Below are 13996 nucleotides of genomic sequence, written 5' to 3'. Positions count from 1 at the left end.
GTGGCGGTGTCGCCCGGCCGACGTGGCCCCGTCCCTCCATCCACCCTGCGCCCGGGGGGGGCCCGATCCTGCCCTGGGGGGGGGATGGATGGAGCGGGGAGTGGGCACGGTGTGCCCCCCTATGGGACAAACCTCCTCGAGCATCCCTGCCCCGACGGGCAGCCCAGCGCCCCCCCTTCTTTCCTCTCCCTTTTTTGTCGATTTCTCCAATTTTGCATAAATTTCTTTTTTTTTTTTTTTTCCTAACTCCGTCCCCCTAAAAAAAAAAAAGAAAAAAAAAAAAAACCGCGACGCCCGGCCCGGCCGTTTATTTTTAGCAGCCAATTGCAACGTCTCCAAGATGAAGGAGGAGGAAAAAAAATATATATTAAAAAGAAAAAAAAAAATCGGTGCGTGCCCAGCCGGAGACAGAGTCACCTTTGAGCTGCTCCGGCGGCGAGCGGCTGGGGCCATGGGGGGGCCCCCGCGCCTGCTGCCCGCGCTGCTGCTGCTGCTCCCAGGTAATGCCCGAAGCCCACCCGCAGCCCCCCCGGCCGGGGGGGTTTTGGGGTGCCTCGGAGCCGCCCGGTTCCATCTGGGGGATGCTGCGGTGTCGGGGAAGAGGTTTTGGGGTTGAGTTGGCGTTTTTTGGGGGTGATTTTTCTTTTCGTTTTTTTTTTTTTTGGCGTTGCGGAGGGTTGTGGTCTCCTGGGGCGCGGCGTGTCCCGAGGGATTGGGGCGCCCGTGGGAAAATCCCGTAAGGAAGGGGGGAAATGGGGGACCCTAAGGGGTGGGCACGGGGCGCCTGGCTCCAAAGGGCACCCTTCCCGAGCCGAGGCACCCATTAACCAACCTCAAGCCACCAATTAACCTCGAGCCACCCATTAACCTCGGGGCCACCCATTAACCCGGCACCCGGCGAGATGGGAATGCCACCCGGAGGACCCCCGGCATGGCTTTTGGGGAAAAAAAACACCCTTTTTTTTCCCTCATCCCCCCTCTGTGAGTTATTTCTGGCTTTGCCCTGCTGGGAAGGGACCCCAAAGCCCCCCCAGGATCGTGCCCCGCGTCCCGGGACGGGGGCAGTGCTGGTGTGGAAGGAACCCAAACCCCACAGAAAGGAACTAAAGGAAACCGTCTATGGAAAATTTCCCAATTTCAGGGAAAAAGAGACAAAAAAGGGTTTTCTTTTCCGCTTGGAAGGAGGGGGGGGGGTTGGCAGCTCCGTCCGCGACGGGGGCAGCCCAGCTCCATCACATCTGGACGCGTTTTAAGTTTGGATTAAAAAAAAAACCAACAAAAAAACAGAAAGCTTCTGTTTGTCCCCAAAAGGCACCGTCCCGCATCGCCCTGTCCACCCGGCAGCCTCCCGGGGTGCTTGGGGCTGGATGCGGGGTGCTCGGGGCTGTGTTTGGGGTGCTTGGGGCTGCACATGGGGTGCTTGGGGCTGTATTCGAGGTGCTCGGAGCTGCGTTTGGGGTGCCCGGGGCTGCCTTTGGGGTGCTCAGGGATGCATTTGGGGTGCTCGGGGCTGCCTTTGGGGTGCCCGGGGCTGCCTTTGGGGCGCTCAGAGCTACCTGTGGGGTGCTGGCTGCTACACACGGGGCACTCGGTGCTGGACGCGGGGTCCTCAGAGCCACACGTGGGTGCTCAGCGCCACTTTCTGAGCTCCGTCCCACACCCCCGGAGATGCTCGCCCCCCCTGGGCCATGCTCGCCCCCTTTTCCTGCCCTTTTTCACCCAGACGGGGAGCGCGGCCGGGGCGGGGGCGGCGGGCAGGAAGGCTTCGGGCCGCTGTCTGGGCGCAGGGCCAGGGGCTGCGGCGGATCCCACCCAGCCCCGCTCCGGATCCCACCCGGCCCCGCTCCCTCCCACCTAATTGCCACTGCCCGAAACGCTCGGGGGGCATCGCCCTGCCTAATTGTGGGGCTGTGGCTGGTGGCATGGCCCTGGTTCCTCCCCGGTTCCCGGGCCCCAAAAGGGAGAGGGGTGGGTGCAGGGGGGGACGTGGGTGCCCCCCCCCCAGCGCTCGCCGTCTCCCCAGGGCTGTGCGGGGCGTTCAACATCGACGTGAGCAGCCCGCGCCTCTTCCACGGCCCCCCCGAGGCCCAGTTCGGGTACAAGGTGCTGCAGCGGGCGGCCGGCGGGGACCGGTGGTGAGTGGCCCCCGCGTGGCACCGGGACCCCCGGCGGGCTTCACCCCGGCTTCGGCTGCAGGCTGGGGTCTCGCATCCCCGGGGGGAGGAGAAACCGCAGCGATTTGGGGTCGTGCGAGCCCCAAAAAGCCCGGAAATGGGCTGGGGGGTGCACGGTGGAAGTGCCATGGGGAGGGGAAACTGAGGCAGGGAGGGGGAGCAGGCAGGGAGGGGGAGCAGGCAGGGCGCTGGCTGTGCACGTGCCCTCGCTGTTTTCCCAAAAAAATCCGTTTTTAAGCCCTGCTTTCGTGCTTTGGCCGGGGGGCAGCTGGGGGGAGGCGAAAATTGCTCAGCCCGGGGGGGGGCCCCATGCGCGCCTGGCCGCCGATCAAAGGGCGGACAGAGGGATCAGAGGCAGGACAGACAGCCCACGGGCAGGACAGACGGATCCGAGGCAGGACAGACGGACGGAAGCCGCTGGCAGCCCCAGGCGGGAGCTGTCGGGGGGGGAAGGGAGCGGCGTGGGGGGGCCGGGCACAGCGAGCGGGTGCCCCTGGGGGGGCTCTGGAGCTGCGCCCCGGAGCTGGGTGACCTCAAACCATCGCCCCCAGAGCCGATGGGTGCTGCTGGGGCGGGGAGGGGGGGGCGGTGTTGTCGTGTCCCCCCCCCCCCGATGTCTCCCATCCCTGCAGGCTGCTGGTGGGGGCCCCCTGGGACGGCCCGGAGGGTGACCGCCGCGGGGACGTCTACAAGTGCCGCGTGGGCTCGCCCAACGCCACGTGTGCCAAAGCCAACCTCGGTACCACTGGGGCTGGGAGGGGACAGAGGGGGTCGTGGGGGGGTGTGGGGGGGTCCCGGGGGTCACTGTTTGATTTTTTGGGGTTCCCTCCACGAGGCACTGCAGCCCTGCAGCGCTCCCCCCTGCCCAGCCGCAACATGCACCTGGGGATGACGCTCCTGGACAGCAAGGACGGCGGCTTCGTGGTGAGCGCGGGGGCACCCAAGGGTGCTGGGGGGGTGCGTGCATGGGGCTGGGGGCAAGGGGGTGCTTGGTGTGCCCCCCCCCCTACCCTCGACCACGGTCTGTGCCCATCCGCCCCCAGGCCTGCGCCCCGCTGTGGTCCCAGGAGTGCGGCACCTCCGTCTTCAGCACCGGCGTCTGTGCCCGCGTGGATGGCGACCTGCGGCCCGTGGAGACGATCGCGCCCACGGCGCAGCGTGAGTCGGGGCGCCCGTGGGAGCCGGCGCCGGGCCGTGCCACGCGGTGTCACACTGTGTCACGCCGTGCTGCGTCACACCGGGCCGGGCCGTGTCACACCGTGCTGTGTCGTGTCACACCGTGCCGTGCCATGCCACACCGTGCCATGTCACACCGTGCCATGCTGTGCCACACCGTGCCGTGCCGTGTCACACCGTGCCATGTCACACCGTGCCATGCTGTGCCATGTCACACCGCGCTGTGCCATGTCACACCATGCTGTCACACCGTGCCATGTCACACCGTGCCATGCCATGCCATGTCACACCGTGCTGTGCCACACCGTGCCGTGCCGTGTCACACCGTGCCGTGTCACACTGTGCCATGTCACACCGTGCTGTGCCACACCGTGCCGTGCCATGTCACACCATGTCGTGCCGTGTCACACCGTGCCATGTCACACAATGCCATGCTGTGCCATGTCACACCGTGCTGTGCCATGTCACACCGTGCCGTGTCACACCGTGCCATGCCACACCGTGCCGTGCCGTGTCACACCATGCCGTGCCGTGTCACACCGTGCCATGCCATGTCGCACCGTGCCGTGCCAGCCCAACCCCAGCCGTGTCCCCCCCCCCCGCAGGCTGCTCCACCTACATGGACATCGTCATCGTCCTCGACGGCTCCAACAGCATCTACCCCTGGTACGAGGTGCAGAACTTCCTCAGCAACGTCCTCAGCAAGTTCTTCATCGGGCCGGGACAGATCCAGGTGACACGAGGACCCCTGGGGGATGCCACCCCTGGGGGGACACCGTTGTGCCCAGGGTGCCCCCAGCACCCCAGGGCAACGCCAAAGCCCCCAAATGGCCCCCGGGCAGGGTGGGGGGACAGGACCCACATCCTGAGGGGTTCCTGCCCCGTGCAGGATGGGGACGTCCCCAGGGGCTCTGGGTGCCCACATCCGTGACACGGAGGGCAGGATGCGGCCGGAGCTGGGGCTGACTCAGCCCCGGGGGGGTGATGTGGGGGGCACCTCCTGTGCTCTTGGGCTTAAATCACTGAAGCATGGCTGGACGGCCCCAAATTGCGGGGCCAGGCGTGCACGGGGCTCCCGGGGCTGTGTTCAGGGGGACTGGGGCTACGTTTGGGGGGACCAGAGGTGTATGTGGGGGCCTGGGGCTGGCTGTGCCCGCTGACCCCGCGCCCCGCTCCCCGCGGCAGGTCGGGGTGCTGCAGTACGGGGAGCACGCGGTGCACGAGTGGACGCTGGGGCAGCACCGCACGGCGGAGGAGGTGGTGGAGGCGGCCCGGAACATCAGCCGGCAGGAGGGCCGCGAGACACGCACGGCCTTCGCCATCCACCAGGCCTGGTGGGGACCGGGTTGGGGTCGGGATCAGGATGGGGACCCCCCCCCCCCCAGCTCACGCCTCCCGTCCCGTTTGGCAGCACCGAAGCCTTCAGCCCCGAGCGGGGCGGCCGGGAGGACGCCACCAGGCTGATGATCGTGGTGACGGACGGCGAGTCGCACGACGGGGACGAGCTGCCCGAGGCGCTGGAGGAGTGCGAGCGGCGCAACATCACGCGCTACGCCATCGCCGTGAGCCCCCTGCCTCAGTTTCCCCATCCCGCCCTCGTTGCCCGGCTGCGGGGAGGGACCCGCTCCCTTCCTCCTCATCATCCTCGCCGCGATGGGGGCAGGATGCGGCCCCAGGCTGACGCCGGAGCCCTCTCCGCAGGTGCTGGGGCACTACCTGCGCCGGCAGCAGGACCCCGAGGACTTCATCCGCGAGATCAAGTACATCGCCAGCGACCCGGACGAGAAGTATTTCTTCAACGTCACCGACGAGGCCGCCCTCAACGACATCGTGGACGCTTTGGGCGACCGCATCTTCAGCCTCGAAGGTGCCGTGACCCCGAAACCGGCCCCGGCTTCGCCCCCCTCCCCGTGACGCTGCGTGGGGCGCACGGGGACCCCGGCCCGTGGGGACGAACCCTCCCGTGGGTACCGAGGAGGAATAACGTCCCCCCCCCCCCCCCCCCCAGGCACCCACGGGAACAACGAGAGCTCCTTCGAGCTGGAGATGTCGCAGATCGGTTTCTCCATCCACCTCCTGGAGGTGAGGCTGCGCCGCACGGCACGGGCAGGATGCGGCCCCGGCAGAGCAAGGGGAGGGGGACAGAGGGGGGAGGGCACCAGCCTGGGGGCTCTCTGCAGAGGCGGAAAATAATCCTCAGCCGTGCGTCAGCCTCCCCACTTGAGGCTGAGTGTCCCGGGCTGGCCAGGGGACGGGTTATTTTGGGGTGGTTTTGGGGAACGGGGACGCACCGGGAGCCGCGTGAGGGTGACGCACGGCTGGCGTCGCGCCCACCCCCACGGGTGCCCCCCCTCCCCCAGGACGGGATCCTCTTCGGGGCCGTGGGCGCCTACGACTGGGACGGGGCCGTGCTGGAGGAGAGCCGCCGCGGCCGCATTGTGCCCCCCCGGGAAGCCTTCGAGCCGGAGTTCCCGCTGGAGCTGAAGAACCACGCGGCGTATTTGGGTACCGGGGTGGGGGGTCCCCGGGGGTGCGCCCTGCCCCGGGGTCTGGGACGGAGCAGGGATGCTCCTGGGGGAAACAGGGGAGCCTCAGCACCCGAGGGATGCTCAGCACCCTGGGGGTGTAGGGGGAAAATGGGGAGGCTTGGCACCCAAAGGTGCTCCGTGCCCCCCCTCCCCGACGTGGGGTGATCTGGTGGGTGCAGGGGAGCGTGGGCTGCTCGTTGCCCCGAGGATGCGGGGTTAACTGGGGCTGCTGGGCGCCAAACTGGGGCTGCTCAGCACCCAGAGGCTGCTCGGTGTCCTGGGGCTGCTCAGCACCCAGGGGCGCAGGCTCAGCACCGTGGCCGTGCCCAAAACTCGCCATGCCCAACGCGAAGGGGCGCTCGGTGCTGCGGGGACGAACCCCCCCCCAGGGGCTTTTTGGCCTCCTGGGGGGGGGCGCCACGAGCAGGGCTCTCCCCCCTCTCCCCCCCCCCCAGGTTACTCCGTCTCCTCGCTCCGGCTCCCGGGGGGGCAGCGCCTGCTCGTGGCGGGGGCCCCCCGCTTCCAGCACCGGGGCAAGGTGATCGTCTTCGAGATGGGCGCCGCGGGGACGGTGACGGTGGCCCAGGCGCTGGCGGGCGAGCAGGTAGGGGCCAGCGGGGTGTGGGGGGGGGGGGGCCACCGGCACCGGGCTCCATCCTGACGTGGCCCCGTTGCCCCCCACGCCCCCCCCCCCCCAGATCGGCTCCTACTTCGGCAGCGAGGTGTGCGCCCTGGACGTGGACGGGGACGGCGTCACCGACGTGCTGCTGGTGGCCGCCCCCATGTTCCTGGGGGCCCAGAGCAGGGAGACGGGGCGGGTGTACGTCTACAGAGTGGGGCAGGTGAGGAGGGGGGGGCACGGGGGGGGGATTCGGGATGCGCAGTGGGGCTGGGGGGATGCGGGGGGTTGGGGGGTATGGGGGGGTTGGGGGGAACGGGGGGGTGGGGGAAACGGGGTGGTGGGGGAAATGAGAGGGTCAGGGGGTGCAGTGGAACGGGGGGGTTGGGGGGGGTTGTGGGGTGGGGGGGGACTTGGCTGGGTTTGGGGGGGGATGCAGGGGAGTTTGGGGGTGTAACGGGGTGGGGGGTGGGGGATGCTTTGGGATGGGGGGGGCACACAACAGGGCTGGGGGCACTCAGCAGGCTCAGGGTGTGTGTATGGGGGGGACACACACCCCTGGCGATCCCCCCGCCCTCCCCCTTCCCATCCCGGCCCCGACAGCCCCCCCAGCACCGCGGGGGTACCGAGGACCCCCCTGTGACCCCCAACCCCCCCCCACCCCCCGCAGCGGCTGCTGGCCCCCGCCGGGACGCTGCAGGCCGACCAGAAGCCGCAGGACGCCCGCTTCGGCTACGCCCTGGCCTCCGTCCCCGACCTCAACCACGACGGCTTCAACGACGCCGTGGTGGGGGCCCCGCTGGAGGACGGGCACCGCGGCGCCGTCTACGTCTACCACGGCGCCCCCGGCACCCTCCTGCCCCACTACAAGCAGGTGAGAGATTGGGGGGGGGGGGCTGGGGGGGGTGCCCGTGCGTGAGCTCAAACCGGGGTCCCGCCGCCCACGGCAGCCGGCCGGGTTCCCACGGTGGCGTTCGCCCAACCTCGTACGAGCCGGCGGAGAAGCCACCGCTCGCCCTGCTCTTGCCTCCCGCAGCGCATCGAGGCGGCGGCGCTGGGCCGGGGGGGGCTCCTGTACTTCGGGCGCAGCCTGGACGCCCGGCTCGACCTGGACGGCGACGGGCTGGTGGACCTGGCCGTGGGGGCGCAGGGGGCGGCCGTGCTGCTGCGGTGAGCGCTGGGGACGGGGGATGGGGGGGGGGCAGCACCGGGACGCCCCCCCCCCCCCCCCCCCCCCCTCCATGCTCAGCCCTCGGGGTTCCCTCCTGCACGGGCATCGCCTGCTCCGTGCCTCAGTTTCCCCTTGGGGATCAAAGGGGAGCGGCTGCTGCTGCTGCCCGGGAGGGGTCCCGGTCTTCGGGAGCACCTTGGTGGGACGGGGGGGGGGACACAAATTCCGGCCCCCCCCCCATCCCCGGGGTGTGACGCTGTCCCCTCGCTGCCAGCTCCCGGCAGATCGTCCAGGTCAACACCACGCTGTCGGTGGAGCCCCCGGCCATCAACGTCGTCCAGAAGAACTGCCGGCGGGGCGGCGGCGGCGCCGTCTGCCTGCGGGCCAGGGTCTGCTTCCGCGCCGCCACCCGGGCACGGGGACAGCGGGACAGGGACATCGGTGAGCGCCGGGGGGGGGGGGGGGGCACACGGGGCTCCTGGCACTGGGGGGTCTTGGGGGGGTGGGGGGGTTCCGCAAAGTGTCTCCAGAGCACCCCAGCGTGTCCCTGGAGCACCCCACGGGGACCCTGGAGCACCCTACTGTGATCCTAGAGCACGCCAGGGTGCCCCTGGAGCATGCTACTGGGACCCCGGAGCACCCCAGGGTGTCCCAGGGCACCCCACTGGGACCCCAGAGCACCCCACTGGGACCCTGGAGCACCCCAGCGTGTCCCAGGGCACCCCACTGGGACCCAGGAGCACTCCAGGGTGCCCCTGGAGCACCCCACTGGGACCCCAGAGCACCCCACTGGGACCCTGGAGCACCCCAGGGTGTCCCAGGGCACCCCACTGGGACCCCAGAGCACCCCACTGGGACCCTGGAGCACCCCAGCGTGTCCCAGGGCACCCCACTGGGACCCAGGAGCACTCCAGGGTGCCCCTGGAGCACCCCACTGGGACCCCAGAGCACCCCACTGGGACCCTGGAGCACCCCAGGGTGTCCCAGGGCACCCCACTGGGACCCCAGAGCACCCCACTGGGACCCTGGAGCACCCCAGCGTGTCCCAGGGCACCCCACTGGGACCCAGGAGCACTCCAGGGTGCCCCTGGAGCACCCCACTGGGACCCCAGAGCACCCCACTGGGACCCTGGAGCACCCCAGGGTGTCCCAGGGCACCCCACTGGGACCCCAGAGCACCCCACTGGGACCCTGGAGCACCCCAGCGTGTCCCAGGGCACCCCACTGGGACCCAGGAGCACTCCAGGGTGCCCCTGGAGCACCCCACTGGGACCCCAGAGCACCCCACTGGGACCCTGGAGCACCCCAGGGTGTCCCAGGGCACCCCACTGGGACCCCAGAGCACCCCACTGGGTCCATGGAGCACCCCAGGGTGTCCCAGGGCACCCCACTGGGACCCACGAGCACCCTACTGTGATCCTAGAGCACCCTAGGGTGTCCCCATGGCACCCCGTTGTGACCCAGGAGCACCCCAGGGTGCCCCCGGAGCACCCCACTGGGACCCAGGAGCACCCCAGGGTGTCCCCAGGGCACCCCGCTGTGACCCAGGAGTACCCCAGGGTGCCCCCGGAGCACCCCAAAGCATCCCCGAAGCGCCCCAGGGTGTCCCAGGGCACCCCACTGGGACCCCAGAGCACCCCACTGGGACCATGGAGCACCCCAGGGTGTCCCAGGGCACCCCACTGGGACCCTGGAGCACCCCAGGGTGTCCCCGGAGCACCCCACTGGGACCCAGGAGCACCCCAGGGTGATCCTGGAGCACCCCAGGGTGTCCCCGAAGCACCCCACTGGGACCCAGGAGCACCCCAGGGTGATCCTGGAGCACCCCAGGGTGTCCCCGAAGCACCCCACTGGGACCCTGGAGCACCCCAAAGCATCCCTGAAGCACCCCAGGGTGTCCCAGGGCATCCCACTGGGACCCCAGAGCACCCCACTGGGACCCAGGAGCACCCTAGTGTGATCCTAGAGCACCCTAGGGTGTCCCCAGGGCACGCTGTTGTGACCCAGGAGTACCCCAGGGTGCCCCCGGAGCACCCCAAAGCATCCCCGAAGCACCCCAGAGTGTCCCAGGGCACCCCACTGGGACCCCAGAGCACCCCACTGGGACCCCGGAGCACCCCAGGGTGTCCCAGGGCACCCCACTGGGACCCTGGAGCACCCCAGGGTGTCCCCAGAGCACCCCACTGGGACCCAGGAGCACCCCAGGGTGATCCTGGAGCACCCCAGGGTGTCCCTAGGGCACCCCACTGGGACCCTGGAGCACCTCAGGGTGTCCCTAGGGCACCCCACTGGGACCCAGGAGCACCCCAAAGCATCCCCGAAGCACCCCAGGGTGTCCCAGGGCACCCCGCTGTGACCCAGGAGCACCCCAGGGTGTCTCCAGAGCACCCCAGGGTGCCCCCAGCCCCTCCCCAGCCCCACAGCCCCCCCCCCCCCGGTTTGTCCCCGCGCAGAGCTCCGGTACAACGTGTCCCTGGAGGAGCGGGCGGGGGGGGCCCGCGCCGCCTTCGACTCGGGCGCCCGGCGGCTGCTGCAGCGGCGCGCGGAGCTCTCGCTGGGCAGGCAGAGCTGCCTCCGCTTCCCCTTCCACGTCCTGGTGAGCACATGGGCGGGCCACATCCCTCCCCCCCCACCCCCCCACCCCACCCTGCAGCCCCCCAAGGGGCTTCGTCCTGCCCCAAATCCGCTGCCCCCCCCCCCCAGGACACCACGGATTACCTGCGGCCCCTCAGCCTCACCGTGCGCCTGGCGCTGGCCGACCCCAGGGGCCCGGTGCTGGATGAGAAATCCCCCGGCACCGTCCGCAAGCTGGTGGGTGCCCCCCCCCCCACAACCTCCTCCGGGGTGGGGGGGTCGGCCCCGTGCCCCCCCCCACCCTTTGCTCCCAGCACCCAGCGACGTCCCCTTGCAGATCCCCTTCTTCAAGGACTGCGGGGAGGACGACGAGTGCCTGGCGGACCTGGTGCTGCGCGCCGCCATGGACATCGCCGGGGACGGGTACGGGGCTGGGGCCGGGCGCGGGGGTCCCCAAGGGATCCCCGGGACCAGCCGGGGCCGTAATGCCCCCCCCTGCCCCCCCCCCCCCGTGCTGCAGGCAGAGCCCCCACGTCCTGCGCAAGGGCAGGAGGAAGGCGGTGCTGGACGTGGTGCTGGAGAACAAGGGCGAGAACGCCTACAACGCCAGCCTGCTCCTGCGCTTCTCCGGCAACCTGCTCTTCTCCAGCCTCGTGCTCCAGGTGCACCCCCCTCCCCCGGACCCCCAAGACCCCCCCGGACAAAGATCGGGGGGTGCCCAGCCCCCCCCCCCCAGGTGGCCACGGGGACCCACTTCACCCCAGTTGGGTCCCAGCTGGGAGCTGGGGACCCCTTTGTCCCCCCCTAGCCCCCCCTGGGCTGGACGAGGAGGGACCCCTCAGCCTCACGGGGCCCCTCACGCCCCCCCCCCCGGCTGCCACATCCTCAGCCTGACCCCCCCGGTGCCGTCCCCCCCCCCCCCCACAGGACACAAGCCCGGTGAAGCTGGAGTGCACCGCGCTGGGGGGCCACCGCCGGCTCTGCAGCATCAGCTACCCCGTCTTCCGCTCGATGGCCAAGGTAGGGGGCCGGGCCCCCCCCCGGGACCCCCCCAGGACCCCCCCGGGACCCCCCCGGGACCCCCCAGGACCCTCACAGCCCCCTCGCCCCCAGGTCTCCTTCGCGCTGGAGTTCGAGTTCAGCTGCTCGGTGCTGCTCGGCCGAGCGGAGGTCAGCCTGGAGGCCACCAGGTAGGGGCAGAGGGCGAGCTGGGGGGGGTCCCCGTGGCCCCCCCCCCCCGGCTGGTCCCCCGGGGTCCTCTCCAAGACCCCACCGGGCCCCATCGCCCCCTCCAGCGACAGCGCCGAGGCCACGCCGCAGGACAACGGGGTCCAAATCTCCGCTCCCATCCGCTACGAGCCCGACCTCTTCCTCTCCAGGTGGGGCTGGGGGGGGGGCACCGGGCCGGGACGGGGGCGCAGGGTGGGGGGTTCTGGGGGGCAGGATCCGACCCCGCTCTCCCCCCCCCCCCCCTCCATGGCAGCGAGGCCAACCTGCACCGCTACGAGGTGCACCCGCTCGGCACCTTCCCCCACAGCCCCGGGCCCGAATTCAAGACCACGGTGAAGGTAACGGGGGCGAGGGGTGGTGAGGAAGAAGGGGGTGGCGTGGGGGGGTCGGGGGGGCCGGGGGGGGGGTGCTCACCCCTTTCTCCCCCAGGTGCAAAACCTGGGCTGCTACCCGGTGCGCAACCTCACCCTGCGCATGGCCCTGCCGGCCCTCGGCTACCGCCGCGCCGCCTTCCTCTCCGTCACCCGCGTCCTCGCCGACAACGTGAGGCCTCACCGGGGCTGGGGGGGTGGGGGGTCCTGAGCCCCCCCCCCCCCCGGTGCTGAGCACGGCTCCCGTCCCCTCCGCCCAGGCTACCTGCGAGCTGCACGGCCCCGCTGAGGAGCCACGCAGGGGGGGGCCAGCCCCCGTGGTCCCCGTGCACCCCGAAGACCTGCTGCACGTGGACAGGCTGGTGAGCCGCACCGGGACGGCCCCGAGACGGGGACTGGGGGGGAGGTTCCTCGCACCGTGTCCCCCCCCCACATCGCCTCGTCCCCCCCCCACATCGCCTCTTCCCCCCCCCCCCAGGACTGCAGCAACGCCTGGTGCCAGGAGCTGAGCTGCGCCCTGGGGCGGCTGGAGCGCGGCGGCGAGGTCTCCGTCCACGTCCTGCGCGCCGTCCACAACGACTTCTTCCGCGCGGTGCGGGGCGAGGGGCCGGCTTGGGACCCCCCCCCCCCACACCAAGCCAAGCCAAAATGGGGGTGGGGAACGAGGCTTGAACCCCCCCCCCACCCCCCCCCCCCCCCAACTTTGATTCTCGCCCTCGCTCCAGGCTAAATTCCGGAGCGTGAGGATCGTCAGCACGGCCGCGCTGGGGGTCCCGGGGGGCAGCGCGCTGGTGCTGGGGGAGGCGGCTCAGCGCAGGGAGGTAGGAGCTGGGGGACCCCCGGCAGGGGGCTGGGGGGGTGGGGGTCACCCTGCCCCCCCCCCGGTGCTCCCCAGGGACCTTTTTTCCCCCGCAGACGGTGCTTGAAATCATCCAGGCCAAGCGGGTGCCCATCTCCCTGTGGATCCTGGTGGGCAGCATCCTGGGGGGGCTGCTCCTGCTGGCGCTCATCATCTTCTGCCTGTGGAGGGTGAGAGCTGGGGCGGGGGGGGGGTCGCGGGGCAGGACGGGGCGGGGGCTGCTTCATCCCCTCCATCCTCTCCCTCTCGTCCCCAGCTCGGCTTCTTCACCCGCAAGAAGCTCCCGGAGGAGAAGGAGGAGAAGGAGGAGCAGTGATCCGTGGCGGCCCCGCGCTTCCCGGCTCTCTCCAGCCCCAGCGGCCCCCCAAGCCCGGCACCACGGGGAGGGGACGGGTCCCTTCCCCGTCCCCGGGGGACGGCCGGGGGGCTCGGGACTCTGCCACCCCCTCCCACCCCCCCCCAGTTTTGGTTCCACCGTGGCCGAGGGCGATGCCGGTGCCGGGTTGTGCTGGCGCGGACGCAGCCAGGTGAGGTTGGGGCCGGCGCCGCGGCGCAGGAGACGCGGGCTCGGCCCCGAGGAGACGCGGGGGCGACGGCGCAGACGGGGACGGACGTGGGGCGACCACCGGAAAAAAGCGGCCCCACCAATAAAGCTCGGCCCCGTGGAGGTGCTCCCGCGTGTGCGACCCGCCGGCGCTCTGCCCTGCCTTGGGGGGGGGGTTCAGAAATGGGAGCCCCAAAAGGCTCCGGTGCCACAGCACCACGTGTGAAGGGGAGGGAGCCGTGCGCGGCCCCCCTGGCGCCCCAAATCCCCCCCGCCGAGGTCTCTCGGCGCTGCCCTGAGGTTCCCGGGATAGCCAAGGGAGGAAATCTTCCACTTCGGGCCCTTTCCAAGCCTCGGGGGCGCAGGAGGGGACCCAGAGCAGACCCCAAAGGGGTCACTGGGGGGCTGTGGCACCCCAAAACCTCCCCCTGCCCGCACAGGGCTCTTCGGGGGAGCACAAAACGCTAAAGAAGGGGGAAAAAGCAACGAGACAAAGCCGGGAAGGGAAACGTTCAGCCCGGGTGCTGGCTGCAGCTGAACATTTTCCCTTTTTTTGCCGACAACTGCCGGGAACTGGCTCCCAAAGAGGATCCTGCTGTGGAGCGGGGACGCTCCTGGCCCCAAAACCACGAGGAGCAGGGGGAGAGGTGCAGGGGGGGGGTCTCCTCCCCCCAAACCCCGATGCAAGGGAGGGACCCTGGGGGCACCAAGTCCCCAGCAGGCAACGTCGGGTTCCCGATGCTCACTCTC

At 70.6% G+C, this 13996-nt stretch overlaps 1 protein-coding gene across 2 annotated transcripts; it reads left to right on the top strand.

The window, feature by feature from the left end:
• Positions 1 to 6: 6 nt before the first annotated feature.
• ITGA10 (integrin subunit alpha 10) lies at positions 7 to 13367 on the top strand. 2 transcript variants are annotated; one of them, XM_080570049.1, is made up of 30 exons: positions 7 to 500; positions 2024 to 2135; positions 2807 to 2913; positions 3019 to 3098; positions 3218 to 3332; positions 3956 to 4083; positions 4536 to 4684; positions 4762 to 4912; positions 5052 to 5217; positions 5359 to 5432; positions 5711 to 5855; positions 6334 to 6482; positions 6577 to 6720; positions 7168 to 7371; positions 7534 to 7667; positions 7943 to 8109; positions 10122 to 10264; positions 10372 to 10479; positions 10580 to 10665; positions 10763 to 10904; positions 11170 to 11262; positions 11356 to 11432; positions 11538 to 11621; positions 11726 to 11810; positions 11902 to 12015; positions 12104 to 12205; positions 12322 to 12435; positions 12569 to 12664; positions 12759 to 12872; positions 12959 to 13367. In XM_080570049.1, the coding sequence occupies exons 1-30, from the start codon at positions 341 to 343 to the stop codon at positions 13016 to 13018; spliced, it is 3603 nt and encodes a 1200-aa protein (XP_080426175.1). In that variant the 5' UTR covers positions 7 to 340; the 3' UTR covers positions 13019 to 13367. The 2 variants fall into 2 exon arrangements, with proteins under 2 accessions (XP_080426175.1, XP_080426174.1); XM_080570048.1 differs by having other exon boundaries at positions 3010 to 3098.
• The last annotated feature ends 629 nt before the right edge of the window (positions 13368 to 13996 follow it).

The sequence above is a fragment of the Anser brachyrhynchus genome, assembly GCF_964034855.1.
Source record: "Anser brachyrhynchus genome assembly, chromosome: 28".
Lineage (NCBI taxonomy): Eukaryota > Metazoa > Chordata > Aves > Anseriformes > Anatidae > Anser > Anser brachyrhynchus.
Note: the sequence above shows the minus strand (reverse complement) of the source record. Positions and strands in the feature narration are given on the sequence as shown.

What these genes read in the sequence shown, in the direction of transcription:
- ITGA10 (XM_080570048.1), top strand. Translation starts at nt 341, where the DNA reads ATGAAGGAGGAGGAAAAAAAATATATATTAAAAAGAAAAAAAAAAATC. An exon ending in GTGTGCCAAAGCCAACCTCG is followed by an intron (nt 2,914 to 3,009) that starts GTACCACTGGGG and finishes TCCCTCCACGAG; the next exon opens with GCACTGCAGCCCTGCAGCGC. An exon ending in ATGGACATCGCCGGGGACGG is followed by an intron (nt 10,666 to 10,762) that starts GTACGGGGCTGG and finishes CCCGTGCTGCAG; the next exon opens with GCAGAGCCCCCACGTCCTGC.